The sequence below is a fragment of the Equus caballus genome, chromosome 11, assembly GCF_041296265.1.
Source record: "Equus caballus isolate H_3958 breed thoroughbred chromosome 11, TB-T2T, whole genome shotgun sequence".
NCBI classification, from domain to species: Eukaryota; Metazoa; Chordata; class Mammalia; order Perissodactyla; family Equidae; genus Equus; species Equus caballus.
In genome coordinates this window covers 58,317,315-58,331,553 of record NC_091694.1, presented here as the reverse complement: position 1 = coordinate 58,331,553, position 14,239 = coordinate 58,317,315, and the positions used below count along the sequence as shown (strand labels likewise).

The following is a 14,239-nucleotide window of genomic DNA, read 5'->3' as shown; positions in this document are numbered from 1 at the left end:
AAGGATGTTAAGTAGACTTAGCATGCAAAATTATCATTTTGCAAAACATACAAATATTATGTTGTTTATCTGAAACTAATATAATTATATCTCAATTAACAACAACAAAAAGGAATAGAGTGAGCAAACAGAAAAGTGGTTGGCTTTTCTGCAATGGAGAACTGCAATGGAGACGACAGTGGCTCAGAACCAGTGTAGCAGCAATGGAGGTAGGGAGATGAGACAAGATTCTAAATAGTGCATCCAAAGAAAGTCGACAACAATTGCTCATGGATCACATGTTGGGTACGAGAGAGAGTTACAAAAGTATCATTTACTGACCCAGGGAATGACTGAAGGGAAAAGTAGGTCCCAGTGGTGGGGAAACCAAAGTTTACTTTGGATGTTAAGTCTGCGATGGCTCTTAGGCATCCAAATGGAAATGCTGAGCATGCAGTTAGATATATAAGCCTGGGAGTTCAGATGAGAGTTCAAGTCTCAAAAATAAAAACAAAATCAAAACAAAAGACAAAGACTCAGAACAGTACCTCACATATAGTAAGGTCTTAATATATGGTAGCAATTGCTGTTAGTGAAAGATGCTACCAAAATGTTGAAAGACTAACAAAAAGACTGACTCCATTTTCATTTCTATTCATACAATGATGGAAAACCCCCAATCCAAGGGCCAATTAAGTCATTTATCTCCAAAACACTGGAAGACATGTTAGTGATTATCCAGCAGCAGATATCATTTGATAAATGTACCTTTTCAACTATTTTCTTCCTCCAAGCCACAAAAGAGTAGGAATATTTCCAAGGCATAATGCTTCACCAAGCACCAGCCAAACCATGAGTGCCTTTTTTTCTTTTCCCTAAAAAAAAAAAAACCACCTCAAAAAATTATTTAGGGGGCCGGCCCTGTGGCTGAGTGGTTAAGTTTGTGTGCTCCGCTGCGGCAGCCCAGGGTTTCGCCAGTTCGGATCCTGGGCGCGGACATGGCACCGCTCCTCAGGCCGCGCTGAGGCGGTGTCCCACATGCCACAACTAGAAGCACCTGCAACTAAGATATACAACTATGTACGGGGTGATTTGGGGAGATAAAGCAGGAAAAAAAAAAGTCTAAAAGAATGATTTAGAACAAGAGAACAAGAATAAATCCAAATTTTGGTGAAGTTTCAGTCTTTCTGATTTAAGTCTCCTAACTGTGAAAGATATTCACACAGTCAGATGTGTCTTTTAGGACAGAAGGCACAGGGACTTCAGCAGGTGTCTTCATTCTCCCACGGGTAAGAGCCTTGCCACACAATAAACAGGGATTCTTGAGTGTCTCCTTAAACTTAGTAATCAGCATGAAATCACAGGTCATGTAAACTAGATTACTTTCTTTTTCTTTGACACTTTCCAAATGAAGTTGAGTCAAAAGGAAATGGAGATCCCTAATGGCAAGTTCATTTCCTATTAATAGGAAACTATTCTAGACACAACACAAGCATACGTATGAATGGGCATGATGTGACAATGCCACCCTACACTTGATCAGACAGAAACATTACTTTAATACCTCATTCTACCTTAATAACCTTATTTATAAGCTTATTTGAAAAAAGCTTCACAATAAGACAAAGTTAACAAGAAGAAAACCAAGGGACAAAGCCAGGTTTGGTGTTTGGTTTTGACACTGTTAGCCTGGGGACAGAGAGGATTCTCTATTCTAAAATAAACATATTTATGATAGTTAGGCTCGGGCTTTGTTATGGACTGAATTGTGTCCTCCCCAAAATTTGTATGTTGAAGCCCTAATCCCTAATGTGACAGTACTTGAAGAGAGTGCCTTTCAGAAGGTAATCAAGGTTAAATGAGATCATAAAGATGGGGCCCTAATCCAATAGGATTGGTGTCCTTATAATAAGAGAAAGAGACACCAGGAACACATGTACACAGAGGGAAGGCCATGTGAGGGCAAAAATGAGAAGGTGAGGGGCTGGCCTGGTGGCACAGGAGTTAAGTGCACACGTTCTGCTTTGGCAGCCCAGGGTTCGCCAGTTCGGATCCCGGGTGCGGACATGGCACTGCTTGGCAAAAGCCATGCTATGGTAGGCATCCCATATATAAAGGAGAGGAAGATGGGCACGGATGTTAGCTCAGGGCCAGTCTTCCGCAGCGAAAAGAGGAGGATTGGCAGCAGTTAGCTCAGGGCTAATCTTCCTCAAAAAAAAAAAAAAGATAAGGTGACCATCTGCAAGCCAGAAAGAGAAGTTCATCAGAAACCAACCCTGTCAAGCACCTTGATCTTGGACTTCCAGCCTCCAGAACTGTGAGAAAATAAATTTCTGTTATTTAAGCCGCCCCGTCTGTGATATTCTCTTATGGCAGCCCAAGCAGACTCATACAGAACACAGGCTTCACGTACATCTATAACCCAAGCTACCAGCCGCAAACCTACTAAAATTTAAACTCTGATGACTTATCTAGAAGTACCATCAATAGGCACTCCTGCCTTCAGCTGTTTGCAGCACTCTCATATTACCCAGGGGGAGTTTGCCCCCATGTTCTCTTTACTCTCATTTTTCACAAAAGCTCACAGAAAAAAGTTTACCTACTGTTGAAAGCCAAAACACATTTCAAGTCAAATTTCAAGTTTAAAAGCCAATAACAACTTATAGAAAAAAATCAAACAAAATCTAATATTTCTAAAACTCCTAGAAGGTGTAGAACTTCCTAAGCTTAAAATACAAGCGCCTACATAGGAAAATGAAAACAGCTCTAATTACATACAAAGTTTAAACTCTGGTAATTTAAAGATAAAACAAAAAGCAAAGGAGATGAAAAAAATATCTGAATATAGAAAACATGAACATATTTAAGATATAATACATAAAGAGCTACTAAAATCATTGTGAAAATCCCCACTTCACGTGCAGTAAATTTACAAAAGAAATCCACAGAAACTTTAATAGTAAGGTAAATTAAAATAAATTAGGGGGGCTGGCCCCGTGGCCGGGTGGTTAAGTTCGCGCGCTCCGCTGCAGGCGGCCCAGTGTTTCGTCGGTTTGAATCCTGGGAGCGGACATGGCACTGCTCATCAGACCACACAGAGGCAGCGTCCCACATGCCACAACTAGAGGAACCCACAACGAAGAATACACAACTATGTACCAGGGGGCTTTGGGGAGAAAAAGGAAAAAATAAAATAAAAATAAAAAAAAAAAGAAAAGAAAAAATTTAATTATAAAATAAATAAATAAATAAATAAATAAATTAGGTACCTTTTTTTTCTTTAGCAAAAACTCAAGAAAATATTTACTTTTTTAGGAAGCTGTCATTAATCTGTTCAAGTGACAAAAAGGATTTTATTTTTTTTTCTTAAGTTCCTTGGGTTGACCTGTTTTCCTCACCAGGTCCTGTAGGGTCATTAATTCTTTTTACATGAAAATGTAAATATGACATATGTAAGCCTTTGTAAAAACTGAAATAAATCAAACTCAATGAAATAAAACAAAGTGGCAAATGTAATTGATGATACCAAATGAACAAATAAATGTAGCAGCAATATAGACATATAATTGATGCTGGCACTTAGTGCCTAAAGTGAGACTGCCATCGTCAAGATCTTGTGGTTGTGGCAACTGGACTGCCTCAGGTGTGACATGGACAAACATTTATTGACTGATTGAATAAACACATTGCATTCAAGTTTAAAGTCTCTATGCCATGAAAATACCGATAAACTATTTCTTTAATGAAGCAACTCCTAGTCAAATAAGCTAAAAATTACATATTTGGGCTAGCAGAAGTCACAATTAAATTTAAGATATGGAGATACCTTCACTGTCTTCTGGATTTTCTTCTTCATTGGAAGCTTCAATATCTTCATCCTCCTGAGCAGAAACAGTGGAAGCTACACTTTCACATTGAGACACATCTCGCTCTTCACGAGGCTTTCTTGAAGTCTAAAGGAGTAAAAAATACTAATTATGATTTAAATAACTAAAAGGAAAGAAACAAACCTTTTCATATCTGAAATAACACAGAACACTGATACGCACACACATACTAAACAAGAAAGCTGCGTGTTTGGAAACTGTTCTGGTTAAAATGCAGTTATCTCTAGGTTACCACTCACTGGCCCTTGCATGTGGATGGATCGCTTTCACTAAACTCATCGAAAGGCACATCTCTGTTCAATGCCTCTTAGAGCCTATATTTCACCAAATTTCAGCCGGCAGTCTCTCCCAGGAAGATTTCTCATAGAGAGGAAAATAAATTATTACTACCCCAACTGCTAAAAATTACCAATATTCTTCTTCTTTTCCTTAGTTTTTCTTAGTTACAACACTATTAAAAAGTATGCAAGAACCTAAAGAGCTTTTGTTCATGAGTTTTATATATAGAGATAGATATTTACTGTATCAGAAAATTACTGTATCATTTTAATTATTAATTCATTTAAAATAACAATAAACCCATTAGATATCAACAAAAGAACATATTTTTTAATAAAAAATAACTACTTTCCAAAACAAAAAAATAACAGTGAAATAGCACTGTTTTATGTTTTTGTAAATCTCTTTAATGTCTGCCTTAATAAAAAATAGCACACACCTCTGGGGCCGGCCTCGTGGCCTAGTGGTTAAGTTCACACGGTCTGCTTTGGTGGCCCAGGATTTCACCAGTTCGGATCCTGGGAACAGACCTACCACCACTCATCAAGCCATGCTTAGGCAGTGTCCCACATAGCACAACTAGAAGGATCTACAACTAGAATATCCAACTATGTACTGGGGGACTTTCGAGAGAAGAAGGAAAAAAAAATATTGGCAACAGATGTTAGCTCAGGTGCCAATCTTTAAAAAAAAAGACAAAAACAGCACACTTCTAAATAGCATGCTTCTACATGTAATCTAATCTATGGAGATAATACTGTACTGGTTGAAGTATACGGAAAAAATGTGGTCTCACAGAGACATGTAGTTGGAAAAGAGAAGTATATTTTAACAGTCTTTTCAGATGACTGTGGATATTATTCTTTGATACCAAAACTCAGCAAATAGCCATTTCTTAAAGGTTAGTTGCAATGGGAAATCTGAAACCCTATCAATAAATTTCTTGTACTCTATTAAAATCCATTCGTCTATCTTACACTTTATTATTTAAAAAACATATTAAAAAACACTTCCTGAATATTTTATCCATCTTGATATCCATTGTGACATCATGAATTTGTCATCTGAAAAATACTGAGCTATACAGATTTTTAAAATTTGGATATATTTCATTATATAATACATCAAATTAGCACATTAGTTATTATTACCACTGATCTCATCAAAAAAGTCTTTTGAGTATTGAGAAGATGCTAAGCTCATGATAAGGAATACACATTTTTCAAAATTCTAATTTTTGCTTGAAAGCTCAAAATTTCAAAGTAGTAACAATACTATTGGTTGTTTTCTTCAAAGGACAGGCTCGTTCATTTTCAAGAAAATGTCTGCCAAATATCCAAATCTGAAAAACCAGTTTGTCTGTCTGTCATCCTTCCAATTAAAAAAGATATTCCATGAAAAAGGGGAGGCTGGTTAAGCTTTGGAACTCCAACAACTGCAAAAGTACTTTTCCTTGAGAGAAGCGTCGTACATTGGTATAGAGCAGAAGGGCTTTATGCACACTTCCCATTTATCACAGACATGTACTCAAGGGTCAAGATATAGGAAAGCTAATTTTTTTTTTTAAAGATTTTATTTTTCCTTCTTCTCCCCAAAGCCCCCTGGTACGTAGTTGTATATTTTTAGTTGTGGGTCCTTCTACTTGTGGTATATGGGATGCGGCCTCAGCATGGCTTGATGAGTGGTACTAGGTCCACACCGAGGAACCAAAAAGGCGAAACCCTGGGGTGCCGAAGCAGAGCGCATGAACTTAACCACTTGGCCACAGGGCCAGCCCCTAGGAAAGCTAATTTCTATTGCTTCATCAAAGACTTAAGAGTTTAAGTGAAACTGGTATTTTTTTTTAATGCAAATGCTTGGAGATGAAGAATTCATTGAGTACTTAGCACAGTGGTACCCTGCCACCATTCATGCTAAGGCACCAGCATTCTCACTCACTACAATTGTTTTGTGACATCATTGATGCAAATGCCAATACAGTAGAAAAAAGTAAATAACATCTTAATATTTCTATGAAAATAGTTTTGACCTCACAGAACCATCAAAGAGCTCTCTGGACTTTGAGAATATTGGAATCTCCTGGTTAAGGAATTTTCAATAATCTTATACTTTCTGGTTTTTAGTATTTATCTCATGGAATCTTTCTTGCTGAGAAAATGTTTTCTAATATGCCAGATCAACTCATTCAACACTGTTAAGAGAACTACAACTAAATCTTTCAATTCTAACTTTAAAATGCTTATATTTTTCAAATTTAGTCTACAGTAATTCGAATGTACTGAATTCCCATTTCTACTAACAGAAATTTTATTCCTTGGGCAGTAAATAGAGAAATAGTCAAGTTGTACCAAGAAACTAGCATATCCTTTATAGGTAAATACAATAAATAAAAATATAAGATACAAAAAAGTTTCTCTCAAAACCAATCTTTGAACCTCAAAAAAAAAACTAAAGAAACAGTAAGTAAAAGATTCACCACCCCTAATATACTCACTTTCTGTTTATGCTGCTGCAAGAGGTTGTCAAGATTGTGTCGTCTTTTATAGTTAAAATAGAAGTTTTTACACTGAGCTTCACTTTTAGTTCCCACCATCTTGGCAATTGCTGCCCAGTTACGACCATGTTCTACTAGACCTATATTTTAAAAACAGACCAAACATTAACTGAACAGCCACCTGATAAAGCAAACAAGAGAAATAATAAAATCAACTGAATCACTGAATTCACAATTACTAACACTAAAAGTGTGCTTTCAATTATTGCTTGATATACTGCAATACTTATTGCAATATGTATTGCCACAAAACTCACTGAGAGCTCTATTTTTCCACCCAAATTTAAAACATGCTCATTAATGGAAGGGCTCAACCTTATCCTTGTTAAGAATCTCCCAGAGGGCTAGGACAATGGTTGGACACATAGCAACAGCTCAAACACTTGTAAACTGAATGACTAAGTCCTTCTAAATCTTTGAAAACAGTATATCAATATAAAGTTAATAAGGTAATCAAATATAAATGATTAACACAAAGCAAAAATATATAAAGACTCCATTTATAATCAGCATGTCTTGAGTTCATTCACAATCAAGGAACGCCTTGAAAAAAATTAACCAGTTTAAAAAAAAATCTGTTGTAATGCAATGCATCACAGAAACCTATGCAATCTGACACTTCTTTAATCAAATAATACATGTATGCACACATCTACACACATACACATATGTGCAAGGAATATGGGTATATAAATGCATATATACATAGAGCTATACAGAGATATAATTTAGATACAGGTGTATTCAAGAAGGAATTTCTAGTACAAATTTAACGACGGGAAAACATGTTTTTCAAGGTTAATAGAACTAGCTTCCTTAATAATGGTAATCGGAAGATTACTTCCAAATCCTGTGTGATATATGAACAAGAGATGAAAAGAGCGGTGACTAAATACTAATATGTAGGTATACTTACCTGAAAAAGATCACTTTATGATATAGCTAATATCTACTTGATGATCAGATGAGAATAAATGTGAATCTTTTAAAAAGTTATACATGTAATTATGACAAATCACAAATTTGCTAATCATGGCAAATAAACCTGAAATAAAAATATTTTGAAGGCTAAACACTTTCAACTGCTACATTTTTGGTAAAACTGGTGTATATGGTTCTTAAATGTATCACTCATTATCAGCTAAACAGAAAATAAATCTGAAATGTGTCACTAAAATGTCAAGCTATTTACAATAATTTCTCTTTAGAACTACAAGATAAATACTTAATTCCCAAAACCATTAGTTAATCCTTCTCAAAATTATTTTATTTAAAAAATAAATTATTTTTTATTTATAAACCAATTATTTATCCTATTAGAAATTTTAGTTCAATTTCAAATTATACTATATTAACAAGCAACAACAGAAAAATATAAAATTCATAATGTTCCAGAGTAAGATCAAGGCCATTGAGACAGACAGGACTCAAATCTTTGACTATCTGGCTACAAAGTTCATGTTCTCTCCTTTGAATTGCAGTGCGATTTCTTAATAGTTTATAATCAAATACCTTACCAAATGCAAACTGAGAAAGTATTTACCATTCTATTAAATGCAACTTTTAAGTAACAGAAATATGGGCTTTTTATATCGAAATACCTTCCAAAAGAATTTTACTAACATTTAATCATAACTATTCTGGAAAAGTGAAAATCGCCTACTTCTAATAAAATGACATTCAAAATAAAACTGTGGAGAGAATCTTAAAACCATGGAAAGACGACTTCCTAAACAAGGAACACAGGGGTACCTTATTGGGTACCACATCAAAAAGAACTCTTAAGTTTACCTCTAAATTCTATTTACCATTGTCGAAGAACTTTCTTTTCTTTCAATTAAAAGAAATTTAATTCCATTTCACTCATCACTAACAACCTTAAAAAAGAAAGAAAACAAAAACAAAAAAACCTGAACTACTATCAATTACCTTTTTTAGCAACTTCCATTTCTTCTTCTGTCCATCGAGAGGTTTCTACAGGCTCTGTAGAAACTGAAAGAGAGAGAGAGAACCCAACAAGGCACAGAAAAATTAGGTTAAATCCTTCATTCGCAGTTTATACGGCACCAACCCATTTAATAACTCTAACCTATTTCTCTGACATAAAGTCTGTCTAAAGCATTAGATGAAAGAAATTACAACAATAGGATGGTATCAGACTCTCCCCGATAAACTAGAGGGGAAAATTTAACACTTCTCAGTGTTATGGTCTTTCTGTCAAGTTCCAGCCACATCACGTTTGAACACTGTTAGTCTATTTTCTAAGCACCTTGGTACCTTCCACTTACCAGATCTCCATCCCTCCTCTCCTGAAGTGTCAAAGGAAGAAACCACCCTCCCTCTTCCCGCCAGGCACAGTTCTCTCCTGTTCTCTACAGCTCCATATCCTCCTAGCTCCTGGAGGCCCTTATGTTCATCTTCAATGCCCGACATCTAGTAAACACAGATGGATCACGAACTGAACACTTTCTCTTTTACTTTAGAAAGGAAATTGAGACTATAAGGCCTGAAATGAGCTCCTGCTATATTCCTTTTCTTAACTAATAGCACTGCCATCCACCCAGTCACTCAAATTATTAACAAGATCCTCAGACTACTTTTTGAATCTGTCAACTAATTTTTTAATCCTTCTTCCCATTTACCACTTACATCCAATGACGTGAGTCAATTCTAATCTTCTGAATCCATTCTCTCCTTGCGTGGGCCACTGCTTGCTTAAAGATGCCCTTCTAACTGCCTCCAGCCCTTACTCTCTCTAACTTGTCCTCCACAACTATCACCAAAATTATCTTTCTAAAACACCAATCTAATGTTAGCACTCCTCTATTTAAAAATCTTCATAAGCTCCTCACTCTGTTAAGTAAAGTAGGATATAGTTCAAACAAGGTCCATCATCATCTGCCCCCCATCTACTTGTCTAGCTATTTCCCTCACATCATTCTTGCCATTCCCAGAGCTTGCACTTTCTTTCATAGTTCATGTTATGGCAAACTTGGTACCACTGAACCACCAATGGTGGTACTCATCATTGACATAATCCCTTTATAAACGAATGAGACAATACTTAGTGAGAGAAAAATGCTTGGACACCTAGACCCGATATTCCCTTGTCTAAGAATTTATTCCTATGAAAAATAATTTAACAGAAAGAAAATGCTATGTGAATAAAGATTCTTTTTTTTATTACACTGCTATCCATATTCGTTTAAAAGCGGGGGAAGGGATAGCCTAATCATTCAGCTATAGGGAATGGTTCAAGAAATTATGCCTCAGGGAACACAATACCAACATTTCACAGTTATCAAAAAGTAAAAATTAGAAACGAGAAAATATTCCTGATACATGCCAAGTTAAAACATCAGAAAACAAAGTGGCACACACACTAGGATTACAACTAAGTAAAAAGAAAAACAGCTGTATTAGCACAAGACTGGGGCTGATGTTCTTTTTCCAAAGATTTTGAAATTAAAGTTTAAAAATTTTAAAGACCAGACTTTCAGATTATTTCTAGGTTGTCAGTATCAGAGGTCCCTCCTGCCCCACCCTAGCACTGAAACGGAATCCCAAACAAAATGATGGCCTGTCCACTCCAATCACATCCACTCACTGGGTTCTGGTGGCGGTGGCAGAGGTGGTGGGGGCTCCTCAGTGGCCGCTGCAGCTGCAGCACTGGCAGCCGCTGCTTCATTTGTCATAGACCTGGTGATCCGGCCCTTCCGGCGGCCCTGACTATTGGCAGTTTTTCGCCCCCGGGGTGTGGCCTGTTCTCTCTCCTCAGTTTCCTCTGCTGTACTTTCTGTCTTGTCCCTTTCCTTGGTATTTTCTCTGAGAACAAAAGCAAATGAAAATTTCGTGTGATTTAAAAGTATACACATATCAAAAAAGATTATAGCTTTGAAAATTCTTTAAATAGAAGTTGAACAAAACTGCCCAATCTCTCAGTTACTTAAAACAAACTTTATGAAAAATTCTGTCATGCTCCGATTTTAAAGAGGATTTGACTGGCTGAAATTAACATATGTCACAAAGGCCTGTTTTATTCGTTAATGGACTTCAAATTTAAACACATTTCAAATCCCCTGACTTGGAGATTTACAAGAACACTCTATGAGAAAGCACTGAATAGCAGCAGGAAAGCCCCTAGACCAGCAATCCAGAGGCAGAGGGGTACACCAAAAGGCAGGAGTCCTGGATTTCTTGCCTTTGCTCCCACATAAGTTTTCTCCTCTGTAAAACAAAGAAGCTGAAACAGATGCTGTCCATGACAGATGCCCTTTCTGTAGTAATCACCTACAACATTGTTTTATTAAACCAGGCTCAATATTCTCAATCACCTCCAGTATTAATAATGTGCAAACAGGGCAGTATTGCCTAGTGGTTAGCAGAACGGCCTCTGGAGCCAGGCTGTCTGGGTTCATACCAGAGCTCTGTGATTTACTAGCCAAGTGATGACCTTGGACAAGCTCTCTCACCTCTACCTCAGTTTTTCTCATCTGGAAAGTGAGGATAATAATAGTGTATGTCATAGGGCCGTCGCGAGGACAAAAGAGTTAACTTATGCAAAATGTTCAGAACAGTGTCTGGAACATATCAAGTATCATACGCATTTGCTATCATTAAGGCTAAACCTCCACGCTATAAAGTACTTATCATAGTCTCAAGCACTTAGGGAAAACTATCAATAAATGGTCATTACTATTAACAGCAATAGTACCACATGTTATCTGGAAGACTATTCTCTGTACTACTTATCTCCCAGAGTTGTAATATTTAAAAATAAGGTGCTTAATGTACATTTTTGCAAATGAATGGATAGATAGCAATACTCAAAGACTCAACTATTCTTGCATAATTCAAGGTGTTGATTTTTTTTCAAATTTTATCTACTTCAAGTAAAGACCTGTTGTGGCTTATCAAGTTATAGTTTTTTTTTTCCAAAGTTAAAAAATGCTTCAAGAATAATTCTTTCCCTTTCAGTTATAAATTACCCTTAAGTTACCATGTATCTCTCTTCCTTCACTTCTTTATCCCCTTACCAATCTGACTACTACTACAGCCTCCTATTAAAGACGTTTTGCCAAAAGTCACCAATGACTTACAAACTGCAAAATCAAATGACCTTTTCTCAATTTGCATCACATTACTCTTTCTGCTACAACTGACACTGTGACAATTCTTTTCATATCCATCTCAACTAAGCTTTTAGGACTTCACATTTCCTTAATATACCTACTGCTATTCGGGTTCTCCTTCTGGGGATTGCCTTTTTCCTCTCAATCCTTTAATATAGGGATTTCCCAAGGCTTACTCTGGCCTTAAAGCTCTGTGAGGTTACCCATTCACATCATTTCTACAGGAAAGACTCCCAATCTATAACTTGTCTTTTTTTTTTTTTTTTAAAGATTGGCCCTGAGCTAACATCTGTTGCCAATCTTCCTCTTTTTTCCCTCCCCAAAGCCCCCCAGTACATAGTTGCATATCCTAGTTATAGATTCTTCTAGTTCCTCTATGTGGGACGCCGCCTCAGCATGGCCTGATGAGCAGTGCTAGGTCCGTGCCCAGGATCTGAACCCACTAACCCTAGGCAGCCGAAGCGGAGCAGATTAACTTAACCACTTGGCCATGGGGCCAACTCCCCAATCTATGTCTTTAGACGTGTACCCCATCTCCTAAATCTCCTAAGATCCAAACTTGTCTTCCCAATTACCAGCTGAAATTACCACTTGGATTTCCCATCTATACAACTCAACATATCCCAAAATATGCTCATCCTCACTACCCTGCTTCTTGCTCGACCTCATTCTCTAATTTCTTGTTAACAGTATCACCATGTTCATAATTACTCAGGATTACAAATTTGACATCATCTTTAGCTCTTCCCTTTTTTATTCATTTCCTATATGTGATCTAATGCCAAGTTTTGGTTATTTCATCTCGGTAATATTTCTCCGACTACTTCTACCATCTCTACTTCTACTACCACTGTATTTATTCAGCGCCTTAGTACTCCAATCCCAGTCTTTTATAGCAGCCTCCTTGACTCTTATATCTCGATACAGGATACTGCCAGTGGATCAATATTCTAGTAGAACCTCTTTGGCAATAAAACATTCCATTTATTCCCCACCTATTCCAAACAGACCCATACAGCCTCCTGAATGATGTCTACATGTTAGCTTTCATTAAGGCTTTACATAATCTAACCTCAGTCCACCTTCCACTTTTCTTCTGGCCCTCTAAGTTCTAGTCTAAAGAAACCATTATCTGCCCTTTCTCCAAGCAGCATGTCCATTCATGCTCTTGCCTCTATTCTATCCACATTAACCACTGGCTCCTGCATACAGTCCTCTAAACTATCCAGGAAGAAGTAACCCTCAAACTGTTCTCGGTCACTCTGCTCATCTCTTCCAGGCCCCTTTCTGCTGGATCATACACTGCCTGGGGCAGCACACGCACCTCACGCATCTCTTCCAGGCCCCTTTCTGCTGGATCATACACTGCCTGGGGCAGCGCACCTCACGCATCTCTTCCAGGCCCCTTTCTGCTGGATCATACACTGCCTGGGGCAGCACACGCACCTCACGCATCTCTTCCAGGCCCCTTTCTGCTGGATCATACACTGCCTGGGGCAGCGCACCTCACGCATCTCTTCCAGGCCCCTTTCTGCTGGATCATACACTGCCTGGGGCAGCGCACCTCACGCATCTCTTCCAGGCCCCTTTCTGCTGGATCATACACTGCCTGGGGCAGCGCACCTCACGCATCTCTTCCAGGCCCCTTTCTGCTGGATCATACACTGCCTGGGGCAGCGCACCTCACGCATCTCTTCCAGGCCCCTTTCTGCTGGATCATACACTGCCTGGGGCAGCACACGCACCTCACGCATCTCTTCCAGGCCCCTTTCTGCTGGATCATACACTGCCTGGGGCAGCGCACCTCACGCATCTCTTCCAGGCCCCTTTCTGCTGGATCATACACTGCCTGGGGCAGCACACGCACCTCACGCATCTCTTCCAGGCCCCTTTCTGCTGGATCATACACTGCCTGGGGCAGCGCACCTCACGCATCTCTTCCAGGCCCCTTTCTGCTGGATCATACACTGCCTGGGGCAGCACACGCACCTCACGCATCTCTTCCAGGCCCCTTTCTGCTGGATCATACACTGCCTGGGGCAGCGCACCTCACGCATCTCTTCCAGGCCCCTTTCTGCTGGATCATACACTGCCTGGGGCAGCGCACCTCACGCATCTCTTCCAGGCCCCTTTCTGCTGGATCATACACTGCCTGGGGCAGCGCACCTCACGCATCTCTTCCAGGCCCCTTTCTGCTGGATCATACACTGCCTGGGGCAGCGCACCTCACGCATCTCTTCCAGGCCCCTTTCTGCTGGATCATACACTGCCTGGGGCAGCACACGCACCTCACGCATCTCTTCCAGGCCCCTTTCTGCTGGATCATACACTGCCTGGGGCAGCGCACCTCACGCATCTCTTCCAGGCCCCTTTCTGCTGGATCATACACTGCCTGGGGCAGCACACGC

The 14,239-nt window shown here is 38.8% G+C and overlaps 1 protein-coding gene across 44 annotated transcripts in view; it reads right to left on the bottom strand.

Annotated features, from left to right (window-relative positions):
• The window catches only part of NCOR1 (nuclear receptor corepressor 1), a 160,704-nt gene that overhangs the window by 61,882 nt on the left and 84,583 nt on the right, over positions 1 to 14,239 (bottom strand). For all 44 annotated transcript variants that reach the window (XM_070228231.1, XM_070228233.1, XM_023653564.2 and 41 more), the window contains 4 exons: positions 10,307 to 10,524; positions 8,629 to 8,691; positions 6,640 to 6,779; positions 3,806 to 3,932 (listed from right to left, as the gene is read on the bottom strand). In XM_070228231.1, the coding sequence (XP_070084332.1) occupies positions 3,806 to 3,932; positions 6,640 to 6,779; positions 8,629 to 8,691; positions 10,307 to 10,524 (548 nt within the window). The remainder of the gene's footprint in view (positions 1 to 3,805; positions 3,933 to 6,639; positions 6,780 to 8,628; positions 8,692 to 10,306; positions 10,525 to 14,239) is intronic.